At 43.6% G+C, this 24,375-nt stretch overlaps 1 protein-coding gene across 2 annotated transcripts in view; it reads right to left on the reverse strand.

Annotated features, from left to right (window-relative positions):
- The window catches only part of PLOD2 (procollagen-lysine,2-oxoglutarate 5-dioxygenase 2), a 246,394-nt gene that overhangs the window by 4,655 nt on the left and 217,364 nt on the right, over window positions 1-24,375 (reverse strand). The window contains exons 14-19 of one of the 2 annotated variants that reach the window (XM_063915968.1): window positions 19,867-19,929; window positions 16,378-16,491; window positions 12,238-12,303; window positions 3,874-3,978; window positions 3,597-3,743; window positions 462-587 (exon numbers count right to left, since the gene is read on the reverse strand). In XM_063915968.1, the coding sequence (XP_063772038.1) occupies window positions 462-587; window positions 3,597-3,743; window positions 3,874-3,978; window positions 12,238-12,303; window positions 16,378-16,491; window positions 19,867-19,929 (621 nt within the window). The remainder of the gene's footprint in view (window positions 1-461; window positions 588-3,596; window positions 3,744-3,873; window positions 3,979-12,237; window positions 12,304-16,377; window positions 16,492-19,866; window positions 19,930-24,375) is intronic. The other variant, XM_063915969.1, reaches the window with a different exon arrangement.

The raw sequence follows: 24,375 nt of genomic DNA on the forward strand, positions 1-24,375 counted from the left end.
CTGTGTGTAACCACACCTGTATCTGCATTCGAAAATGCAATGTTACAGTTTTTCCTCAGAAAACACTGTAGTGTAGCATTTCTTATGCAGATACAGCCACAGTCGCACACAGAATACAGGCATGCTGCATATCATTTGAATCCGCAAAACCTGCTTGTGCGTCATATTTGCATCATCTTTCAATCTAATGGAAAAAGTCATATGAAAATACACTTATGGCGTGACTATAAGGACTGTTTAACATGCTGGGAGGCTAGATGTCAGTGGACACATTTGTAGGTGTAGCTGTCCACCATACTTGCCAAATATTTGGGTCTTCTATTTGGGAGAAGCCCGGAGAGTAGACGCTGCTGGCCACTTCGGGGGACAGAGCCGGGCTCTCACGTCATTTAGCCCCGCCCCATCATGGAAAAATGCCATGATTAACGGGGAGATGGCTTCCGTAAATGTAAGAAAATTACCTGAAAATCTGTGTCTTTGGTGTTGAGAGCTATGTTTATGGTAAACGTTGAAGCATCATGGTGTGGCCTCAGGTATGCTTGTCGCTCTGGAGTATATTTTACCACAAAATTAAGAAATGCACGGCCCTTTGGAAAAGAATATCAAATTATTTGTTATGTCTTTAATTGAAATGGCAAGTAGTTACGATAAATTAGCTATATATATATATATATATATATATATATATATATATAGTGTACCTTCACCATAATAAAGGTCTTTCAGCATGATGAAGTTCTCTGACCAGTATAAAGGCATGGACTGGAAGACCAGGTATAGTTATGCTAGACAATGAGCTCAGAAAAAATACAGTAGGGGTATAGTATTCCTTTTACTGCCATACCTCAAACCCTGCTCATTTCCTTGTGACATTGGTGTCCTGAAAAGCTGCGAGGCAAATGGATGAGACCAGGAGCCATGAAAGGAAGGTGTGTTTGTGTGAAACATAAGGCTATAAGCATTTGCACCATTTGTTTAAATGGCAGCTACACGATTTGTATCCAGAAAGGGAGTGAAGCGGGTACTAATTAAATGGGCATAGGTTCTCTTCCCCATCATCCTCTCTTACCTGTCACTGGCAGCAGTGGGTAAAAGGTGAGCTGAGAGCAACAGCAATCTCCTTTGCTTGTACCTGATGTGTGTGTGTGTGTGTGGGGGGGGGGGGGACACGATTGTACTGATAGTCGCCCCCTTACCCCCCAAATCTGCCCTTCACAGCGCAACAAATGCTTTTTTGCACATTTTTTTTTAGAGGTGTGTGGCCACGCCTCCATGATTAGGATACACCCCACACATTACCCAGGCCCGACACAGCTCTCTGTGGCCATGTTTGTATGTAATCTAAACGGGCTGGTCAAAATAATGGGAAAAAAAAGTAAATTAAACTTTGCCAACATTTTTAGATTAGAGTCCACCAAGTCTAAACTAACAATAGATATTTAACAGGCTGAATACTAAGTACACTGTGGGGCTCACACCTCTTATCTGCATCAGACAACGTGACATTTAACACTTGCCAAAGGTGTGTTCCTCACTAAATGTTCTTCCACATTACAGTTATCTATAAAATAATTCATCTAGTTCTTTCATCACATGTGCTCGGATGGAGAAACTTATGCCAAATTAGAGAAGTAAATATCCCTCTGTGCTACCTGGTGTTGCGGTTACGGAGCAGATGCTGTAGTCTGTAGGCTGGAACAACCCTTTGTTTCCCACTAAAAAGGTTTCTAGCTGTCTGGGCTTAGGTAATACTATACGTACGACACTGGATTGGTTGTGGGGGAAATAGCGCACTGAGCTACCCTTATATAGGTATAGTATACATATGAGCCGGAATACAGAAATAACAATATCTTATTACACAATGATGCCCACTACTTATGGGGGAAATAGAATTCTAAATTAACAAATAGAAAAAACGGCGGTGCTCCCTTGAGTTGTAAAGAACAAATCGACTGATATACAAAGAAAAAAGACAACTCCTTTTTATGGGGCACTCTTACTACTAATCTAAAACTTAACTTTTATTGAAATTGGACTCACATTGACATACTACATAAAACATATAATCAAATGAGACAATTAGTGGTGTGACTAGCTATGCCTCCAGAAATATCTCCCTGTGACATCCTTCTCACTGTATCAATTATAATATCCTAATTGTTACAAATTGTCCATAATTATTATTAAGTTCTACTGCTGTAGATGATTATTTGTAGGGAAACTGTTCTATGGTCTGCTACCAGAAACAAAGTTTCCAAGTACAAATGTAGCCATTTATCCTATGTAACACAGGTGATTAGTATCATAGAGCTGATGATAATCCCCAAAGATAACTTAGTTCAAGCAGCTATCACGGTACACATGTAAATGAACATACGCTATGGCTGAGTTTTTTAGTCAGTTGATAGTATACAAATAATATGCAGGTAAACTAAATTGGACAATTGTAAAGATAGAAAAAGAGAAAGGGAAAATGTCAGAAGGAAGACGGGGAAGAATAGGTGACTAAATGCCTGGTTTCTGCTTTCGGAAATCTGCTAAAAAGCATCGAATTTCCAATGAGAGAACCACCTGGAGCATATGCACCACTCCCAAGACCTGTATCTGCTGTTAACTTTTTCTGCCCAGTTGAGGGCAAAGTTAATGAGAGTGCAGGGGAGAGGTCCCTAGTCAGTATATAACACCTGTATTACAAGCAGTCAGCAATACAGGTGTTATATACTGACTAGGGACCTCTCCCCTGCACTCTCATTAACTTTGCCCTCAACTGGGCAGAAAAAGTTAACAGCAGATACAGGTCTTGGGAGTGGTGCATATGCTCCATGTGGTTCTCTCATTGGAAATTCGATGCTTTTTAGCAGATTTCCGAAAGCAGAAACCGGGCAATTTAGTCACCTATTCCTCCCCGTCTTCCTTCTGACATTTTCCCTTTCTCTTTTTTCTTTTTCTATCTTTACAATTGTCCAATTTAGTTTACCTGCATATTATTTGTATACTATCAACTGACTAAAAAACTCAGCCCTAGCGTATGTTCATTTACATGTGTACCGTGATAGCTGCTTGAACTAACAGTTATCTTTAGGGATTATCATCAGCTCTATGATACTAATCACCTGTGTTACATAGGATAAATGGCTACATTTGTACTTTGAAACTTTGTTTCTGGTAGCAGACCATAGAACAGTTTCCCTACAAATAATCATCTACAGCAGTAGAACTTAATAATAATTATGGACAATTTGTAACAATTAGGATATTATAATTGATACAGTGAGAAGGATGTCACAGGGAGATATTTCTGGAGGCATAGCTAGTCACACCACTAATTGTCTCATTTGATTATATGTTTTATGTAGTATGTCAATGTGAGTCCAATTTCAATAAAAGTTAAGTTTTAGATTAGTAGTAAGAGTGCCCCATAAAAAGGAGTTATCTTTTCTCTTTGTATATCAGTTAATACTATACGTAGTAAACTTAGAATTCAACTTCTAATCAAACTTAATAGCAAAGATCTCATAAATACACATTTATTGTGTTTCATTGTGATACTTTTAATATAAAACAAGTTAATGATAAGTTTAAGAAGTTCTTACTTTGGTGTAATAGCCAGCAAATACTTTCAGTGTTACAGGAGCAATGTATTCTCTAATGAAGTGAAGCCACTCATTCTCCATCCCAATCTGGCTCATGTGAATATCATCTGTTGGAACATTCTCATATCCTCCAGCTATTCGTATATCCTAATGACAAACATAAGAAAATAGACCATTTCCCATTAAGATAATACAATGTCACTTAGTTTCAGTGCAGAGGAACACTGAGAAAGTACATCTCTGGCCCTTACCAGCATGAGGCAACCCTGTTACTTACACTGTTCTTTGAGCCGGACCATTGTCCAAAGTGCTCCATTTCCTCTACAATTTCATCACAGGCCTGTTCAGAAAAAACTGGAAACCAAAACACATCTGGGCATGGCTGTAAAGGTCAAAACAAAACAATAAATGTAAGACTGCGATATACAATGACAATGCCAAGCTAAAATATTCCATTTTCTCTTATGTCCTAGAGGATGCTGGGGTCCATTTTAGTACCATGGGGTATAGACGGTTCCGCAGGAGCCTTCGGCACTTTAAGACTTTTCAACAGTGTGAACTGGCTCCTCCCTCAATGCCCCTCCTCCAGACCTCAGTTTAGAAAATGTGCCCGGGAGACTGGATGCACACCAGTGGAGCTCTACAGAGTTCTGCTGGAAAATACTTTGTTAGGTTTTTTATTTTACAGGGAAGCTGCTGGCAACAGCTTCCCTACTTCGTGGGACTTAGGGGTGGAAGTAGGAACCAACTTCTCAGTTTAATGGCTCTGCTTCCGCTGACAGGACACCATTAGCTCCTGAAAGGTACTGAACACAGCCCTTGCCTGGCTGCTGCTCACTCCCACAGCACTGCCGCCACCCCCTAACAGAGCCAGAAGTCAGAAGGCTGGTGAGTATTTACCGGAGACCTGTAGAGAGGGGCCCTCCGGTCATCATGGCGGCATAAAGGTACCAGCGCAGCACGGGACGCTGCGCAGCAATATGTCTCTCAGCACAGGGTGCAGAGCGCGAGGGGGGGGGGGCGCTCTGAGGGACATGATAAATCCTTACTCTCACTGGCAAAATATACATACATGGGAGCCGCTGATATTCACTACCCCCGCCAGTATAAATATTACTGTGGCTGAACCGCGCCATTACAGGGAGCGGGGCTTCACCTCAGAATTGCTTGTAACACTGAATTGGTGCCATTTTCTCCTCACAGAGACGCCGGAGCGCCGATCCTGCTTCTCCTCACACATCGCTGATACAAGTACCAGGGTGTTATAAAAGGGGAGGGGAGCACATCATTTATTGAAGTCTGCGGGCTTCACATTGGATAAAAAGCGCTGTTTTGGTATATATGTATATTCATTGTATGTATTACATATAGGGCGCGTGGTGTGGACTGGCAATTCCCTCTGGGTCCCTCTGACAGACATTAGTGTAGGTCTGTCCCCATTAGCTCCCATGTGTGAGTGGTGTGACTATACACACGTGTAACATGTCTAAAGAAAGCTCTTCCCCAGAGGAACTCATGTTAGAGGCACAAGAGTGTTCTGAGCCTGTGTGGGTGAGAAAGCTGCAGAGTAATATGGCTAAACTAGCGAAGAAATTCTCTGAGTCTGAGGAACAGACAAAGCATTGGAGACAGTCTGTAGAAAATGCTTTATTTGCTGATTGTTCCACATCATCCACTCGGGACCCCTCCAGTTCCCAGAAAAGGTCCCTGGCCCAAATTATGCAAATGGACACTGACACAGATTCCGACACTGGGGATTTGAGGGGGGTAGACTCCAAACTAGCTAAGAGTATTCAATGTATAACAGTTACTATAAAAGAGGTGTTGGAATTTCCTGACACAACACCTCCACCTGAGGAAAAAGATTATTTTAAATTAAATAAAAAACAGGTGGTGACTTTTCCTCCGTCTAAGGATTTAAATACATTTTTTGAGGAATCCTGGGCTAACCTGGAAAATAAATTTGCTATCCCTAAAAGGTTGCGGGTAGCGTACCCTTTCCCAGAAGAGGATAGGAGTAAGTGGGAGTCACCCCCAATGATAGACACCTCAGTTTCTAGGTTTTCAAAGAACATAATTTTGCCTGCCCCAGGGTCAGCTTCATTAAAAGAACCTGCTGACCGCAAATTAGAGACGACTTTAAAGTCCATCTATGTTGCTACAGGTACTTTGCTCAGGCCCACAATTGCTTCTGCGTGGGTAGGTAACGCAGTCAAAAAGTGGGCAGATAACTTGATTGTTAATATTGACACGGTCGATAAAGATGACATGCTGCAAATTCTAGGTCATATCAAAGATTCTGCAGGTTATTTGGTTGAGGCTATGAAGGACGTAGGCTTACTGGGCTCATGTGCCTCTGCTATGGCGGTTTCAACCCGCAGGGCGCTCTGGATATGCCAATGGAATGCTGACGCAGAATCCAAAAGAAATATTGAGGCGCTCCCATACAATGGTGAGGCCCTCTTTGGAGAGAAATTAGATGCCATGATATCAACTACTACATTGACAAGTCAGCATATCTGCCGTCGGCAGCTACGCCGGCTAAAAAAGTATATCATTCTCATACTATGCAGTCCTTTCGGCCCAACAAGTACAGAAAGGCTAAAAGTACCCCTTTTTTCACAGGAAAAGGGAGAGGAAAAGGTAGAAAACCTACAACACCCTCAGGCTCCCAAGAGCAGAAGTCAGCAACTACTTTCTGCAAAAACCACAGCATGACACTGGGGCTCCCCTGCGGGAGTGCGATCGGGTGGGGGCACGTCTACTATTTTTCAACCAGGTCTGGCTCCGCTCAGACCTGGATCCTTGGATTTTACAGATAATATCCCAAGGTTACAAGTTGGAATTTCAAGACCTTCCCCCATGCCGATTTTTCAAATCAGCCTTACCAGTTTCTGCTCAGGACAGCGCAAATGTCCTGAATGCAATACACAAATTATGTCCAGACAAAGTAATTGCCTTGGTTCAAAGGAATCAAGGATTTATTCAAGCCTGTTTGTAGTACCGAAGCCGGATGGCTTGGTCAAGCCGATTTTAAACCTAAAATCTCTGAATCTTTATTTAAAAAAATTCAAATTCAAGATGGAATCCTTGAGAGTGGTGATTTCCAGCTTGGAAGAAAAGGAATTTCTGGTGTCAGTGGACATCAAGGATGCTTACTTGCATGTCCCCATTTACCCGCCACATCAAGCATACCTGAGGTTTGCAGTTCAGGATTGCCACTACCAATTCCAGACATTACCGTTCGGGCTCTCCACGGCTCCGAGAATATTCACCAAGGTGATGGCGGAGATGATGGTTCTCCTTCGCAAACAAGGAGTCAACATAATTCTATACCTGGATGATCTCCTCATAAAAGTGAGATCCAGGGACAAGCTAATCCAGAACATAAGAGTTATCCCTGATGGTACTTCAACAGCATGGTTGGATCATCAACTTTCCAAAATCTCAGTTGGAACCGACGATGAGGTTATCATTTTTGGGAATGATACTGGACACCGAGGTACAGAAAGTATTTCTACCGGTGGAAAAGGCTCAGGAGATCCAGAGCATGGTCAAACAACTTTTGAGACCAAGAACAGTATCAATTCATCAGTGCATTCGCCTGTTGGGGAAAATGGTATCAGCTTACGAGGCGCTACAATATGGACGATTCCATGCCAGGGTCTTCCAGTGGGACCTACTGGACAAGTGGTCCGGGTCGCATATCAACATGCATCAAAAGATAATCTTGTCAGCAAAAGCCAGAATTTCGCTCCTGTGGTGGCTACAAATGTCTCACCTCCTGGAGGGACGCAGGTTCGGGATTCAAACATGGATCCTGGTGACCACGGATGCAAGTCTCCGAGGATGGGGAGCAGTCACGCAAGCCGAAAGCTTCCAAGGAAGGTGGTCATGTCAAGAAACTCGACTTCACATAAACATTCTGGAAATGAGAGCTGTGTACAACAGTCTTCATCAGGCGGCACATCTTCTTCAAGGTCATCCCATATAGATCCAGTCAGACAATGTAACGGCAGTAGCTTACATATACCGTCAAGGAGGAACAAAAAGCAGTGCGGCAATGGCAGAGGTGACAAAGATACTCCTCTGGGTAGAAAGACATGCAAAGCTCTGTCGGCAATTTTCATTCCGGGAGTGGATCCGGGATTCTCTTTCAGCAGACACGATCTCCATCCAGGAGAATGGGGCCTCCACCCAGAAGTCTTTGCGGAGGTGGCAAGTCGTTGGGGCGTTCCTCAAGTGGATATGATGGCATCACGCCTCAACAAGAAGCTTCAGAAATATTGTTCCAGGTCCAGAGACCCACAAGCAATAACGATAGATGCACTGGTGACCCAGTGGGTGTTTCAGTCTGTGTATCTGTTCCCTCCACTTCCACTTATTCCAAAAGTTCTCAAGATCATCAGATGAACAAGAGTTCGAGCAATACTCATTGCTCCAGATTGGCCAAGGAGGGATTGGTATCCAGATCTTCAAGAGTTATTACTGGAAGATCCTCGGCCTCTTCCTCATCGCGAGGACCTGCTTCAGTAGGGGCCGTTAGTTTATCAGGACTTACCGCGGCTGCGTTTGACGGCATGGCTGTTGAGCGCCAAATCCTAGCCTGTAAGGGTATTCCCAATGAAGTATTTCCCACACTTATTCTGGCCAAGAAAGGGGTAACGTCCAAACATTACCATCAGATTTGGAGAAAATATGTATCTTGGTGTGAATCCAAGAATTCTCCTGCGGTGGAGTTTCAATTAGGACGACTTCTCCCATTTCTACAGGCGGGTGTGGATGCTGGATTGAGATTAGGATCTATCAAGGTTCAGATTTCGGCCCTGTCAGTTTTCTTTCAGAAACAATTGGCTTCTCTTCCTGAGGTCCAGACCTTCGTGAAAGGGGTTCTGCGCATCCAACCTCCCTTTGTGCCTCCTGCGTCGCCATCGGATCTTAATGTGGTGTTGCAGTTCCTTAAATCGGACTGGTTTGAGCCTCTACAAGAGGTAGAGTTGAAGTTTCTCACTTAAAAAGTGGTCATGCTGTTGGCCTTGGCCTCAGGCAGACGAGTTTCTGAGTTAGGAGCTCTGTCACACAAGAGTCCTTACTTAATATTTCATGAAGATAAGGCTGAACTGAGAACACGTCAGCACTTTCTTCCGAAGGTTGTGTCTTCTTTTCATATCAACCGACCAGTGGTGGTGCCAGTGGCTTCTGACACCTCAGCCGTCCCAAAGTCCTTGGATGTCATCAGAGTGTTGAGGACTTATGTCGCAAGAACATTTAGTATAAGGAAAAAAGAATCTTTGTCCTCTATGATCCCAACAAGATTGGGGGTCCTGCTTCTAAGCAGACTATTGCGCGCTGGATCAGAGGTACCATTCAGCACGCTCATTCCACGGCAGGATTGCCGTTACCGACTTCGGTAAAAGCCCACTCTACAAGGAAACTGGGTTCGTCCTGGGCGGCTGCCCGGGGTGTCTCGGCATTGCAAATCTGCCGAGCTGCTACTTGGTCAGGTGCAAACACGTTTGTTAAGTTTTATAAGTTTGACACCTTGGCTGTTGACGACCTAAAATTTGGTCAGTCAGTTCTGCAGGAACATTAGCACTTTCCCGCCCGTACTGGGAGCTTTGGTATATCCCCATGGTACTAAAATGGACCTCAGCATCCTCTAGGACGCAAGAGAAAATAGGATTTTAATAACCTACCGGTAAATCCTTTTCTCGTAGTCCGTAGAGGATGCTGGGTGCCCGCCCAGTGCTCCATTTTTTCTGCTGATTAACTTATGTTTAGATGTTGACAGCTGTTGCGGTTACGTTATACATGCTGGTTGGCATGAGTTATGTTAAAGGCCATGTTAACCGACATGTTTTCTTGTATATGGTGTGAGCTGGTGTGAATCTCGCCATAAGTTTATTAGTAAATCCTCTCTCGAATATGTATGTCTCCTCGGGCACAGTTCCTATACTGAGGTTTGGAGGAGGGGCATAGAGGGAACCGTCTATACCCCATGGTACTAAAATGGACCCCAGCATCCTCTATGGACTACGAGAAAAGGATTTACCAGTAGGTTATTAAAATCCTATTTTATTACACCTTCTCTATACATTACAATCATGCAATGCAGCCCACAGTCTATATGGAGGTTCACATCTTAGCTTTCCCCACACATTACATCCTGCCTGTAGGGCCATTGAGAGCTCCGACCTGAACCTAGGCCTTTCCAAACATTCCAGGCTCGGGTAGGTCATACTCCCTCACTCAGCATATCTGTCTGCCTGTATTTCACAAGTTCCATTTCTCACAGACAACATGCTGATACAGAGTGAGTACTGTGACAGCTTTGTAGTGTATATTAATGGATTTAGCTCTGCACATTATCAGAAAGCAAGCACACGCTTATCCACGACTGCAGACCACATGCATTTTGTACATATCAAACCTTATAATTGATAAAGCTACCTGTGTGTGAATGCAAAGTTCTGTAAGTGCATGTTCACACAAATGTAAACAATTACACGCATATACAGATGGGTCCACGTTTATCTTGATCTTTAATAGGATTAACTGAGACTGGACAGTCGGACTTAATCCCCTGCTGTATTGTCCTCTGTATTGTATTGCAGCTGAGAACAATAGATGAAGGGTTTAGGCTAATAAGTCATGTTGTGCCTAGGCGCAGAAAACTAGTCAAGATAACCCTGGACCCATCTGTATGCACAAACTGGGGTCTTCGCACTACATACCATACCCAGCACTGTCACATGATCATTCTCCACAAAGCATTTGGTCCATTGCAGCATTGCCATGCTGCTCAAATACATTTGTAAACAAAGCAGTTGGCTGCATTGGCATGGCCATATTGGATTTCCCCATGGGTCTCTTAACTGATTCCAGCACTACAGCCGTGCTCACAATATTCAAGCAGCCGAAGAACTTTCAGTACTTCCTATTTAAACCTGCTCTGGACTGCTGCACATTGTCAGAGGAATTCTTCATTCTGGGATAGTTTCTGGTGCCCAGGCCTAGGTACTCCTGTACATGTTCCAGATAGCTGCTGATAGTATCCGTCAAGCCATTTCCTGCTGTTGTCCATTGACCAGCGCTGCTGTATTCCATTCAGCTTCCAAACCTGCTCTGCACCAGCTCACCATAGCCAGCCCAAGAGCCTGATACTTGTCAACTACTCCCTGCCTACATCAATGAACCTATACAGCTTGGGTCACTCGTCTGGGTTCCTACTGCATGGAGCTGCATCCGCAGTTTATCATCTATAGCTGTTTACCATCCACTGAACAACATTTACTGTGGATGTCCTTGGCAGTGTCTTCTACAGCTAGTGCTTACAGAGACTTCCATTCTGTCCTTCTGGCTACTCCACATGCTGGTGTTACATTTGGCTCCCCTATCCTATGTTACTTACTAAGGGTTGTACTGTGGGTCAAGGGTCTGATTCCAGGGTGGTGTAGTGTTCACGTTCCAGATCCTTCTGGCTGGTTAGCTGGTGGTCCTGGGTAGTGTGTCTCTGCTTCCTCTCTGAGTCTTGGATCCTGAATACAATTCTAGCTCTGGACCAGAGTAGTCCCAGGCTGCTGGCTGCAGCAGTCATGAGACCTGGATACGTAAGAATCTGGTTCCTTCTTGAGTTCTGTGTTCTGACTCCAGGTTCAATAATACTGTATACAGCTCCTGAGTTCCTTCACCAGTTCCAAGTATTCAGAACTAGCATTCTGGTCCTGTTTTCTACTGTCTCAGCATTGCCAGGACTGCCTCGGACACCTTCAGCAACTCAAGCTCCTGCACTCTCCACTCCATGAGCCTACACCTCATCAGACCTCCTAGCTTTACACACGCTCCTACCTCAGCTGGGCCACAGGGGTCCTGAAATGCATCTCAAACATTCTACAACCATCACACCCATGTTAGTAGAGTGGGTGTATCTGTTGCCAGGGGCTTCTAGATGGACAGATACCCTCTGTCTGTACTGTAGGAGAATTCATACCTCCAAGATGGCTTAGCCACGTCATCACTCAGTATTCAACAGAGCTTCTTCAAACGGCACCTGGCAGTGCATGGTCATGCCCCCGACCATACCCTCCCTACTCAGTATTGAGACCTGCCCGTGCTCTCAGCAGTTTTGTCGGTTGCACCTTCTACAGAGCAGTTTCAAATACACACTGAAGGAGTTGACTCAATGTAAACTAAGTGCTTATGCAGAGGCATAAGTGATAACATATGTGAGAAAATACACTATTTTCCTTTGCATTATTTTTTAATGTCATTTATGCCTATTTTGCAAACGAATCTGCATGAACACCACAGTGTGTTGACTATAATTGCCAAGTCTTAAACCAGCAATCTACCTTGCATACTAATATAGATGAATCCATTTATTCCTGGCACTGAATACACCATCATTTATCGCAAGATCTCACACATACAGAACATTGCTTATACTGTGGTCAAGTCATATACATGGTAATGTGATTACTTTCTGCTCTATCAATACAACATAACAGATTTATTTTTGTGCATATTGTTGCAAAACACTCTACATAAAGCTGTTTTGTTTGTGTCAAATGCTTGTGATTCATTGCTTATTTGGCCAACAAAGATAATGTTACCAAATGCTTTTGAAATACAGCTTTATTACCTCTAAAACGATGTTATCAGTAAAGATCCTTGAGTAGTTGGCATTTATATACTTCAGTTTCCAATCCTGAAAAAAATGAAAACATATTTTACTCTAAAAGAAATATTTAAGTAAACCTCACCTTATTAATAGTACAGGACAAAAAGCATTTAATGAGACACGTGTTAAAAACTATAATATACAATTTACAAATAAAACCCAAATTATATGTTATACTTGTTTTACAAGTATTTTCTTCAGTACAAATTGCTTTAGAATGTTCATGTAAAGTATTAAAACATTAAACGTCCTATGCAATACACTTAAAATTAAAACTGATGCCATTGCATAGCTCATGCAAGATCATTTTTTCATACATAATGATAACGATACTCAACCCATTGATTTGCTTTATTTCTTCCATTAAATGGATAACCACTGTAAATAAATGAAGTTGCAGTACAATGACTGGTAAATGCCCATAATAACGAATTCAAGAAATTGTATTTAATTTTGAAACAATTTGCAGACTAAGGGGTAAATTTACTAAGGTCCCGATTTTGACCGAGATGCCGTTTTTTCATCAAAGTGTCATCTCGGTAATTTACTAAGCAATAATCACGGCAGTGATGAGGGCATTCGTAATTTTTTGCAAGTCCAAGAAAAAAATTACGAATGAATACACCATCGGTCAAAACGCGGCTGTTTAAGTATGAATCTCGGTAATTTACTAAGAAGTGCACAGCAAAAAAAAAACAAACACTGCCGTGAAAAATTACAACTCGTAAAAAAGTGCTAAAAAAAAACAGACCTGCTTTTTTTTTTCCGTGATTGGATAGGCATGCACGGATCCATGAGATCCGTGCATGTATATCAGTGGGAAGGGGTGGGAAAGTTGTTATTTTATTAAAAAAAATTGCGTGGGGTCCCCCCTCCTAAGCATAACCAGCCTCGGGCTCTTTGAGCCGATCCTGGTTGCAGAAATATGGGGAAAAAATTGACAGGGGTTCCCCCATATTTAAGCAACCAGCATCGGGCTCTGCGCCTGGTCCTGGCTCCAAAAATACGGGGGACAAAAAGAGTAGGGGTCCCCCGTATTTTTAAAACCAGCACCGGGCTCCACTAGCTGGACAGATAATGCCACAGCCGGGGGTCACTTTTATATAGTGCCCTGCGGCCGTGGCATCAAAAATCCAACTAGTCACCCCTGGCCGGGGTACCCTGGGGGAGTGGGGACCCCTTCAATCAAGGGGTCCCCCCCCCCCAGCCACCCAAGGGCCAGGGGTGAAGCCCGAGGCTGTCCCCCCCCATCCAATGGGCTGCGGATGGGGAGGCTGATAGCCTTTTGTGATAATGAAAAGATATTGTTTTTAGTAGCAGTACTACAAGGCCCAGCAAGCCTCCCCCGCATGCTGGTACTTGGAGAACCACAAGTACCAGCATGCGACGGAAAAACGGGCCCGCTGGTACCTGTAGTACTACTACTAAAAAAATACCCCAAAAAAGACAAGACACACACACCGTGAAAGTAAAGATTTATTACATACATGCACACAATCATACATACATACTTACCTTATGTTCACACGCAGGTCGGTCCTCTTCTCCAGTAGAATCCAAGGGGTACCTGTTGAATAAATTCTACTCACCAGATCGCGGGTCCCAGGGTCCTCGGGGCATCCATTTGTAATCCACGTACTTGCATAAAATAAGAAAACGGAAAGCCGAGCCACGAACTGAAAGGGGCCCCATGTTTTCACATGGGCCCCCTTTCCCCGAATGCCAGAAACCCACTCTGACTGATGTCTAAGTGGGTTTCTTCAGCCAATCAGGGAGCGCCACGTTGTAGCACTCTCCTGATCGGCTGTGTGCTCCTGTACTGTCTGACAGGCGGCACACGGCAGTGTTACAATGTAGCGCCTATGCGCTCCATTGTAACCAATGGTGGGAACTTTCTGCTCAGCGGTGACGTCACTTTAGGTCAACCGCAGGGCAGAAAGTTCCCACCATTGGTTACAATGGAGCGCATAGGCGCTACATTGTAACACTGCCGTGTGCCGCCTGTCAGACAGTACAGGAGCACACAGCCGATCAGGAGAGTGCTACAACGTGGCGCTCCCTGATTGGCTGAAGAAACCCACTTAGACATCAGTCAGAGTGGGTTTCTGGCATTCGGGGAAAGGGGGCCCATGTGAAAACATGGGGCCCCTTTCAGTTCGTGGCTCGGCTTTCCGTTTTCTTATTTTATGCAAGTACGTGGATTACAAATGGATGCCCCGAGGACCCTGGGACCCGCGATCTGGTGAGTAGAATTTATTCAACAGGTACCCCTTGGATTCTACTGGAGAAGAGGACCGACCTGCGTGTGAACATAAGGTAAGTATGTATGTATGTTTGTGTGCATGTATGTAATAAATCTTTACTTTCACGGTGTGTGTGTCTTGTCTTTTTTTGGGTATTTTTTTAGTAGTAGTACTACAGGTACCAGCGGGCCCGTTTTTCCGTCGCATGCTGGTACTTGTGGTTCTCCAAGTACCAGCATGCGGGGGAGGCTTGCTGGGCCTTGTAGTACTGCTACTAAAAACAATATCTTTTCATTATCACAAAAGGCTATCAGCCTCCCCATCCGCAGCCCAATGGATGGGGGGGGACAGCCTCGGGCTTCACCCCTGGCCCTTGGGTGGCTGGGGGGGGGGGACCCCTTGATTGAAGGGGTCCCCACTCCCCCAGGGTACCCCGGCCAGGGGTGACTAGTTGGATTTTTGATGCCACGGCCGCAGGGCACTATATCAAAGTGACCCCCGGCTGTGGCATTATCTGTCCAGCTAGTGGAGCCCGGTGCTGGTTTTAAAAATACGGGGGACCCCTACTCTTTTTGTCCCCCGTATTTTTGGAACCAGGACCAAGCGCAGAGCCCGATGCTGGTTGCTTAAATATGGGGGAACCCCTGTCATTTTTTTACCCATATTTCTGCAACCAGGATCGGCTCAAAGAGCCCGAGGCTGGTTATGCTTAGGATGGGGGACCCCACGCAATTTTTTTTAAGGATTTTACAGTGTTTAATTAAAAAAAAAAAAAAAAAAAAAAATGAACCCCAGCACGGATCACACAGATCCGGCCGAGATTCATTGTAAAAAAGTCGGCAGTGTTTTGCTAATCACTGCCGTAAAAAACTGAAAAAAAAAACGAATGACATCGACATCGGAAAACCCGAAAAGGCAAAATACGGCAGCTTAGTAAATCCATCGTAACAAATTCAAAAAGTTGCAGTTTTACACTTTCGATGTCATTCTTGATTATTCTCCCACCAAATCGGGAGACTTACGAATCTTAGTAAATTTACCCCCATGGAGGGAATTCAATTAGTCTCAATAATTTAACAGTTGTGAAAAATGGATGTAACCTCAAGCTTATTCACACTTTTTAACTTTGGGCTATTCAATTGCAGCCCATTTTTTGCGGCCATTACATTTTCTTATTTGTGCGTTAACACAATTCGTGAAAACAGGCAACTGTACTTAACAGATTTTTTTTTTGTCGGAACCTGCTGAGGCCCAGGAAAAAAAATCCCAGGTAAGGGCTGTCGGTGGGCTGCAATCGCGGCTACTTGAATTCCCCCTTAGTGGAGGTAACGGTCAATCAACTGCAGGACTAAAACACAAAAACGTGGATTAATCATTTAAAACTGTAAATGATTTAATATCACCTCTGCTACAGATGCTGCACATGATGTATATGAAATCAGAATTGAACAGAGCTTCAGCTAAATACCCATGGCACTCCCATGACTCCACAAGAGACCGTTCATTTGCATGTTGCAGCCCAATTTTAGCCCATTTCATGCAAAGCAAGCTCTGGCAGAGATCCAACTGACTGAGAATCAATATTAGGTATGCCAAAATGTGTAAACTCCCTTCTGTACATGCTCTGTATGGTAAAAATCACAATTTGCATCCATGAGGAGAGATCTGTCTTATTCAAAATCAGATTAGAACAGTAATAAATAAAGACACACAAATTTCTAACTTAATTTACCAGTGTGGGGCTAGCATCTTCAGTGGGTCTGTCGGACTTTAAAGTGGCAACATGTAAAGGATTAACAGAATCATTAAAATGGCAATATGCCATGTGTGCACTCAAAAAGCTCTCTTAAATACATACCACAGGATTTTCAAATATTTGCCAGAGGTCGTTGTTATAGTGAGTCAAATTGTAATTCGCTGTTGAAATAATTCTTCCAAATTCATGCCGATTTGTTATGTACATGAAAACACCCTAAGGCAAATGATTAGAAATCTATTAGTGAAGACATTAATCTGGCAGCAACATACAGTATGAGCTTTTGTGAAGATTCATTTTATGATATAATAGAATATGCGGTGGGATGAAATGAAGTCCGAGATGGCTGGAGGTGTGTGATGCCGAACGATCTCAGTCTTTTTTTAAAGGGGCAGTCACAAGGCAAAATCAGGTCGGTTTTGCCTTGCAAGTGATTGCCCCTTTAAAAAAAAAGTCTGAGACCAGATGGCATTCCACACCCAGGGGCTGGCTGGCAACTTTCAGCCTGGGGGGCAGACTCAAGCAAGTGTCCCAGCTTTTCACAGGGAATGCAGTGAGAAAATGGCCCTGGAACACTTAAATTGCCCTGGCCCAGGGGGGCAGATGGCACCCTGCCCAGCCAGCCCATGTCCACATCTCCCGCTATCTTAGACCCTATTACATCTCGCCCATGAAGTCTGTTTGTCAGAGGTAAAAGGAACATTAGAGAATCAGACGAAGAAAATCTTTGCAAGACTATATTATTGTCCATTATACATATAATCCAAGTGTTTAAAGGCCTATATAAGAAATGAAATAAATTTGTTACAAAAGTACTTTGCCTCAAAATGTAATATTATTGGAATGGTGTTATTGAACTGACATGAAGTTCAGAAACTTTAGTAAATAGTTTTTTTGTACTACAAAGCCAAATAAATTGTAATGGAAATAATGACTACTAAATGTTAATTTATTGCTATATTATCTAAAGTAAAATTAGCAAGAAATAAAATCTTTGAGCCATTTTTTCTCAGACCAAATGGTTTTGATTTGAAGTGGTATTTTTAACATTTTCATTTATTTATTTATTTATTCAATAAGTACACAATTATCTATGAAAGGTCTGGAAAAAAATGGGATTAAGGCATTAACTGGAAAAAGGAGGAAAAAGTTTTTGGATCTTACCAGCAAGCCCACACCCTATCCTCAGTGGAGCAGAGATAAAAAAAAATCTCTGTTTAAAAAAAAATATATATTATTTCCTTTAAACTAAACAGATGAGTGTTTCATGGCCAGCACAGATTATAAATTTGCTTACATTTAAAGCCAAATAATGAGAAGAATGCAGCAGTGAATTACATAGTTTGCAAAGATGCAACCGGGCATGGTATATACAGTATGTATTATTACTTTTATCTTTTGTAGCTGGCATTACTGTTTCCCACATATGGAAATTGGAGCGGGATGAACACTTTCCTCCCTAATATATTAAGCCAAAAACATTTTGAAAAAAATATAAACCTAATAAATAAAAAATAAAAAATTGCCACCTAAAATACAGTAGTACAAACTAAACAGGATAGGTTTGACTAGATAGCAAAAATCGAGTCAACAGTGACATGATTTCTTAAATGGGAGAATGGGCCTGATTTTACTACATTTCAATCCAAAGGTGACAGTTTTTGATGGATAATCACAAAATAAACTTGTCTCTAACATGTCCCCTGCCCAGCTATATACAAAGTTAATATAAATGTAAGTGTCAGTGGGTCTTTTTCAATGTTCTAGTTGTTAGGGGTAGTCCTTTAAATTTGGTGGGGGATGGGAATCTGGCAAGGGGTTCATTTTATATTGGAAAAAGAATCCCAATGTACCTTGAAAACTGAAGGATTTAAGGTATATGTACATATACATATTTAAAAATGACTGTACTGTACTGTAGCAGACCTTTGTGGATATATTTTTGCTCTCCGATATATATGTAACAAGACCTACAGTACATGGAGGAAATCAGTTCAGCGTGATGAGCACAATTTGATGCTCCGGAACAGCAACTCGATTCCATCTACATTGCAAGTTTTACCTCACTCCATTGCAAGTTTTACCTCACTCCACATAGATGTGTGCAGGGAAACCTATGATGCCAGCATTATCGTAACTAGCCAATAATGGGAATCCCCCAATGAAGTCTATTTTGCCAATACACATTATTGCAGGTGTGGCATCATTGGCTCAATAAGCGCTGTGTTTAACAATATCTGAATCTAAATGCAGTGTAATATTTTTCTCCGATCAGTAGTCTTCTGCATATATTCCTAGCAATAATATTTGCCAATGAAATTACCAATGCAAATAATTGTTCAAGCAGGGTGTTTAATACAGCTTATGTCTGAAAGATAACTTGACAGTGGGAACACGTGTGTATGCAGGGCTACAAGCTATGCTATACCCATGAAAACGGAATGCTCCCCAAACTTTGCATTTTGTGTACTGTTAGGGGGATGGGTTCGGGTCACCCTACTGACGGCGGGATCCCGGCTTTTAGATCGGTGGTGAGGGGGGGGGGGGGGGTGCAACGAAGCCCCTTGCAGGCTCGATCCACTAGCCACGCAGTGTGCTCGGTGGCTTGCTGCTCTTGCCACAGCTTCTATTCCCACTCTATGGGTGTTGTGGACATACGACCGTCGGGCTATTCAACATTCGGGATCTCGGCGCCAGTATAGTGACAGGCAGTAGGTCACATAACCGCATCCCCTGTTAGATACTATGGGGTTGTGTAGAGTTGCACACAAGTCAATTCTTTGCACTATGCATACGCCATAGGTGAACATACGCAACTGGAGCAAGTATGGGGTTGTACTCCTCTCAGCAGCATCTCCACTTGTGACTGGGTGGCTTAAGTGGGCATGAACACATAACTTTTCCATGCATGTGTAGGCACAAATACAGGGTATTCAGAGATAGGCGTATATAGATATCAGTCTGACTTCAGATAAATCTCTTGCACCAAAGAAAGGGCTGGTGCACATACTGTACACTCTGATAGTGATAATGGCTACTTGTATAAGTGGATGAATAGGAGCAGTGGCCAACACAGAATGCAGGCGGATATCCAAAATTATTTCAGAGCATGCGATGTGGCTGCAACGGCAGACGATGCGCGTACGATTCTGAACCAACTTCAGTATGTGAGATAGTACATAAAACTACATCTTATATGTACAATGTGCTTCACCTGCGCTACCAAACACTTAAGCAGCTAGAAACACTGATGGAGTTCACCCTTTATACACTCCTAAAGCACATATGAGAAATAATGTTTCTATATAAAATAAGATGTTTTTCTGACAGCGCTAAGAACACTGCATAGTTTTATTTCTCATACATCTTATATGTAATAATATTGTCAAAAATGACCATATTGTTGTATTACTCAATTCAAATGACAAAAAAATATCCACAAAGGGGAATCTGTGTACTTTCCGTTTGTTCTGGTAAGAATTACTGCAAGCAGAATTCTAATGAAAAACGTTTTACTTCAATATACACAAAAAAGAAAAACAGAAGATAGATTGAAATTTAGGAGAGGTAATAAAATGTCAAATAAAAAACCTTTGGGGGTCTGAACATATGGAAATTTTCCGCAGATGGGGAGTCTTTTTCTCTTTGTAAACTCTAAAATGAAGAAGCATCAAGTAAGTTGACGTGCATATCCTTTTTTTCTTTATATATTTTGTCTAGATTGACTGTGGAGACATGAAAATACAGGTTCAAAAAATAGGATTTTGGTACTTACCAGGTAAATCCTTTTCTTTGAATCCATAGGGGGCACTGGAGTACTCTTGGGATATGGACGGTGTTAGCAAGGACTGGGCACTGAATATTAAAATTTCAGTAACTCTCCTCCCCTCCATACTCCCAGAATACCTCAGTGTTTTTTCCTGAGGCGAACAGGATAGAGAGGATGAACAATGGAGAATTACCTATAACATTATAACATAACGGATAATAAAGTTGACACAACGTAACTGACAACTAACCAGTTGACACCATAACCGATAAATCGGTGAGAATGTGTTACCATAAGATCCCCTGAACTTACCACAACCAGGTAAAACTGCTCTGGGTGGGCGTCCAGTGCCCCCTATGGATTCAAAGAAAAGGATTTACCTGGTAAGTACCAAAATCCTATTTTCTTTTTCATCCACTAGGGGTCACTGGAGTACTCTTGGGACGTACCAAAGCTTCCCTCGTGGGCGGGAGAGCTGTTTGGCACCTGTAACACTAGGCGGCCAAAGCTAGATGCTGATGCCGCAAACGTATCAAAATTGTAAAAGCGCACAAACGTGTGCACTGATGACTATGCAGCCGCACGGCAATGCTGCGTCATAGAAGCCCCACGACCAGCTGCCCATGAAGTTTCCACAGAACGTGTGGAAAGAGCTGTTACTGATGTAGGCGGCTGTAACCTAGCATGAAGGTAAGCCTGACGTATGGTCAGTATAATCCATCTGGATAAGGTCTGCTTAGAAGCTGGCCAACCCATTTTGGCAGCATCATAGAGAACAAACAACGTATCCGTTTTACAAACTGTAGACGTTCGGGATACATAAACGCGTAATGCGCGTACCACATCCAAAGTTCCAGAATGTCCTGGTAACACAGGAACTACTATTGGTTGATTGATGTGAAAAGATGACACTACCTTTGGCCAGAAAGCGGGATTCGTCCGAAGCTCCGCTCTGTCATCATGAAACACTAAAAACAGTGGCTTGCATGCCAATGCACCCAAATCTGAAACACGCCTTGCCGAAGCTAAGACTAGGAGAAAAATCGTTTTCCAAGTGAGAAACTTAATATCCACTTGATGTAAGGGTTCAAAGTATGAAGACTGTACAAAATCTAAAACCAGATTCAAGTCCCATGGCGCTGTAGGTGGAATGAATGGAGGCTGTACTCTGAGGACACCTTGCAGAAAAGTGTGTACAGGCGGCAATAGAGCCAATCGTCTTTGAAAGCAAATTGACAAAGCAGAGACCTGCACCTTTAGTGTAGATAAACGCAGTCCTCCATCTAAGCCCATCTGTAGAAATAACAAAAGACGGGATAACTTGAAAGATGATGTCGGAAACTTCCGAGCTTAACACCAACCTATATAGGCACGCCAAATCCTGTAATAATGAGCTGTCGTAACTGGATTTCTAGCACGTAACATGGTTACTATAACCGATAGTGGAATGCCCTCTCTTCTTAAGAGGGCGGTCTCAACAGCCACCCCGTCAAACGCATCCGCGCTAAATCGGGGTAAAGGAATGGACCCTGTTGTAACAAGTCTGGACGTAGCGGAAGCGGGCAAGGATCGTCTGCGAGTAGTCCGTGAAGATCCGAGAACCAAGCTCTCCGAGGCCAATGAGGCGCCACTAGTATGACTGTGGCGGACTCTCGTTTGATCCATTTTAGCAACAGAGGGAGCAGCGGAAATCCGTTTTAGCAACAGAGGGAGCAGCGGAAACGGTGGAAACAGATACACTAGGCTGTACGGCCACGCAATCGTGAGAGCATCCCCTGCCACTGCCTTTGGATCTTGCGTTCTGGACACATACTGGGGATTGTGGCGAGATGCCATCAGGTCCACTTGAGGGTAACCCCACCTCTGGACCAACATGTGAAACACTTCTAGATTTAATGCCCATTCTCCTGGATGAAAATCCCGATGGCTGAGATAATCCGCCTCCCAGTTGTCCATTCTCGGAATGAACACTACCGCCAATATCACTTGGTGATGGCCGGCCCAATTGAGGATTTGAGCTACTTCCCGCATGCCATGCGGCTTCTCGTTCCTCCTGGTTTGTTGATGTACGCGACCGCCGTTGCGTTGTCTGACTGCACTTGGACAGTCTGAGACCGAAGCATGTGCACTACTTGTCGTAGCGCATTGTAAATTGGCCGGAGTTCTAGAACATTTATAGACAGCAATCTTTCGTGATCCGCCCAGAGACCCTGGAGCTGACAATTTTGAACTACAGCTCCCCAATCTCTGAGACTCGCGTCTGTGGGTAGAACTATCCAATTCCAGACGCCGAACCGATTTCCTGCGGTTAGATTGTGTACTTGGAGCCACCAGAGTACAGAAACTCTGGCCCGTGGAGACAACCTCACCCTCTAGTGAATCTGCAGATGCGAGGCCGACCACTGTGCGAGCACATGCAGTTGAAAAGGACGTGAGTGAAATCTTCAGAACAGAAGCGCTGTAAAAGCCGCCACCATTGTGCCTAACAGGCGAATGCACAAACGTACCGAGGCTTGAGCACTAATCGTACCAGATGACGAATAGTCTGTACTTTCTGTTCCGGTAGGCAAATTCTTCGATCTACCGTATCGAGAATCATCCCTAGGAATTGAAGTCGTTGAGACGGAATCCGATGTGAGTTCTTGAAGATGACAATCCAACCGTGATGAACCAGCACATTGTACGTTAGCAACGCATGCTGAAGGCGCATTTGGTGAGACGGAGCTTTGATGAGCAAATCGTCTAAGTACGGAACTATTATCACTTCCAGGGATATGAGATGAGCCATCATAACAGACATCACTTTGGTGAATACCCTAAGCGCTGACGAGAGGGCAAACGGTAGAGCCTGAAACTGATAATGGATCTGCCGTATCGCAAAACGCAAGAACCTCTGATGAGGTGGCCAAATCGGAATGTGTACCTGTAAGTACTGTCCGCAGCGATTCCATCTTGAATCTGTAGTAAGTATGCAATATTGGCCTGACCGAGCCATCCGGCTTTGGCCACAAACAGACTGGAATAATAACCCTGACCTTGTTGGTGTACAGGGACCGGAATCAAAACTGCTGAATCCAGCAGAGAGTGAATGGCAATTTACCGAACCGCCCTCTTGGCGTCCGACACAGGCAGTCCTGTCTTGAAAAACCGCAGAGGCGGTAGACAGTCGAACTCTTATCTTTTAACACCAAATTGCGGATCCACCCATCTGTGGATGTCTGGAAACTCGCCAAATGAAACGTCTGAAGGCGTGCTCCAACAACTGGAGAACCGAGATGGGCTGGGAGCCCGTCATGCCACTGGCTTGCCGGTGACCTTAGCGTCTGGACGACTGGTGTTGGTTTGTTAAAAACCACGTCCTCGACCTCGCCTACCAGGCGTGGCTGTTTGTCTACCACGGCCTCGAAAGGGCTGAGGTCTAAAGGATTCGAACGCTGGTCCAGAGTATTCCGTGAAAAATACCTTTGTCCAAATCAGGACCAAACAACCTTCGCATAAGGTAATGCTTCTATTCTTCTCTCGACCTTTGCCTCCGCCTGCTAAGGACGCAGCCAGAGCGCTTGTCGTGCCACAACGAGTGACGCTGAAAGGCGAGAACTGACTAGGCAGACGTCCGTAGAAGCTGTACATAGATAATCAGCAACTTCGCAGATTTGATCAGCGAGAAGCATAAGGTGGACGTTTTGTAGGGCGGACCTGAGTCCTGTTATCCAGACAAGCAACGCCGTAGTTACCCAAATGCCAACCAAACACGGTCGAAGCAACACCCCTGCTGCTGTATACAGCGACTCTAGCATAGCTCCCATGGAGATGTCACTGACTTTGGAAACGGGTAACTAGACTGAAATCGGCGAGGTTTAGAAACCTGTGTATCAGGATCCTATTAACATCTTATTTAGAGATTCCGAAAAAAAAATAAGAAACACGCTGGAGATCTGTGGCCTAGTAAAGACCACCTTATAAATTGTCAGAGCCTCTTCAGTCCCTGTAAACTTCAGAGACTGATGCACACACACTATCTGACTGCTGGTCTATTCACCCTTCTCACATTCATCTTGCGCCGTTAGGCCTGGCATAGAATCGTCAGGAATGCAACATAGCAGAAACTGGGAATTTATAAGGCAAATGAGAACTATCTTTGCAAAATAGGAGATGAAATGGGAGTATAAAATATACTGTGCATGTGGTAGAACTCACCGGGAACCCACTGGTACAGACATTGCAGTGAAACAACTTTTCCGTCTTTGCTGGTGACTTACTTATTATGTAACCAGACAAATAAATAGACAAAGACAGACCAATTCCACCTCAGTAAAATTGCGAAAATGTGT

The sequence above is a fragment of the Pseudophryne corroboree genome, chromosome 4 (assembly GCF_028390025.1).
Source record: "Pseudophryne corroboree isolate aPseCor3 chromosome 4, aPseCor3.hap2, whole genome shotgun sequence".
Taxonomy (NCBI): Eukaryota; Metazoa; Chordata; class Amphibia; order Anura; family Myobatrachidae; genus Pseudophryne; species Pseudophryne corroboree.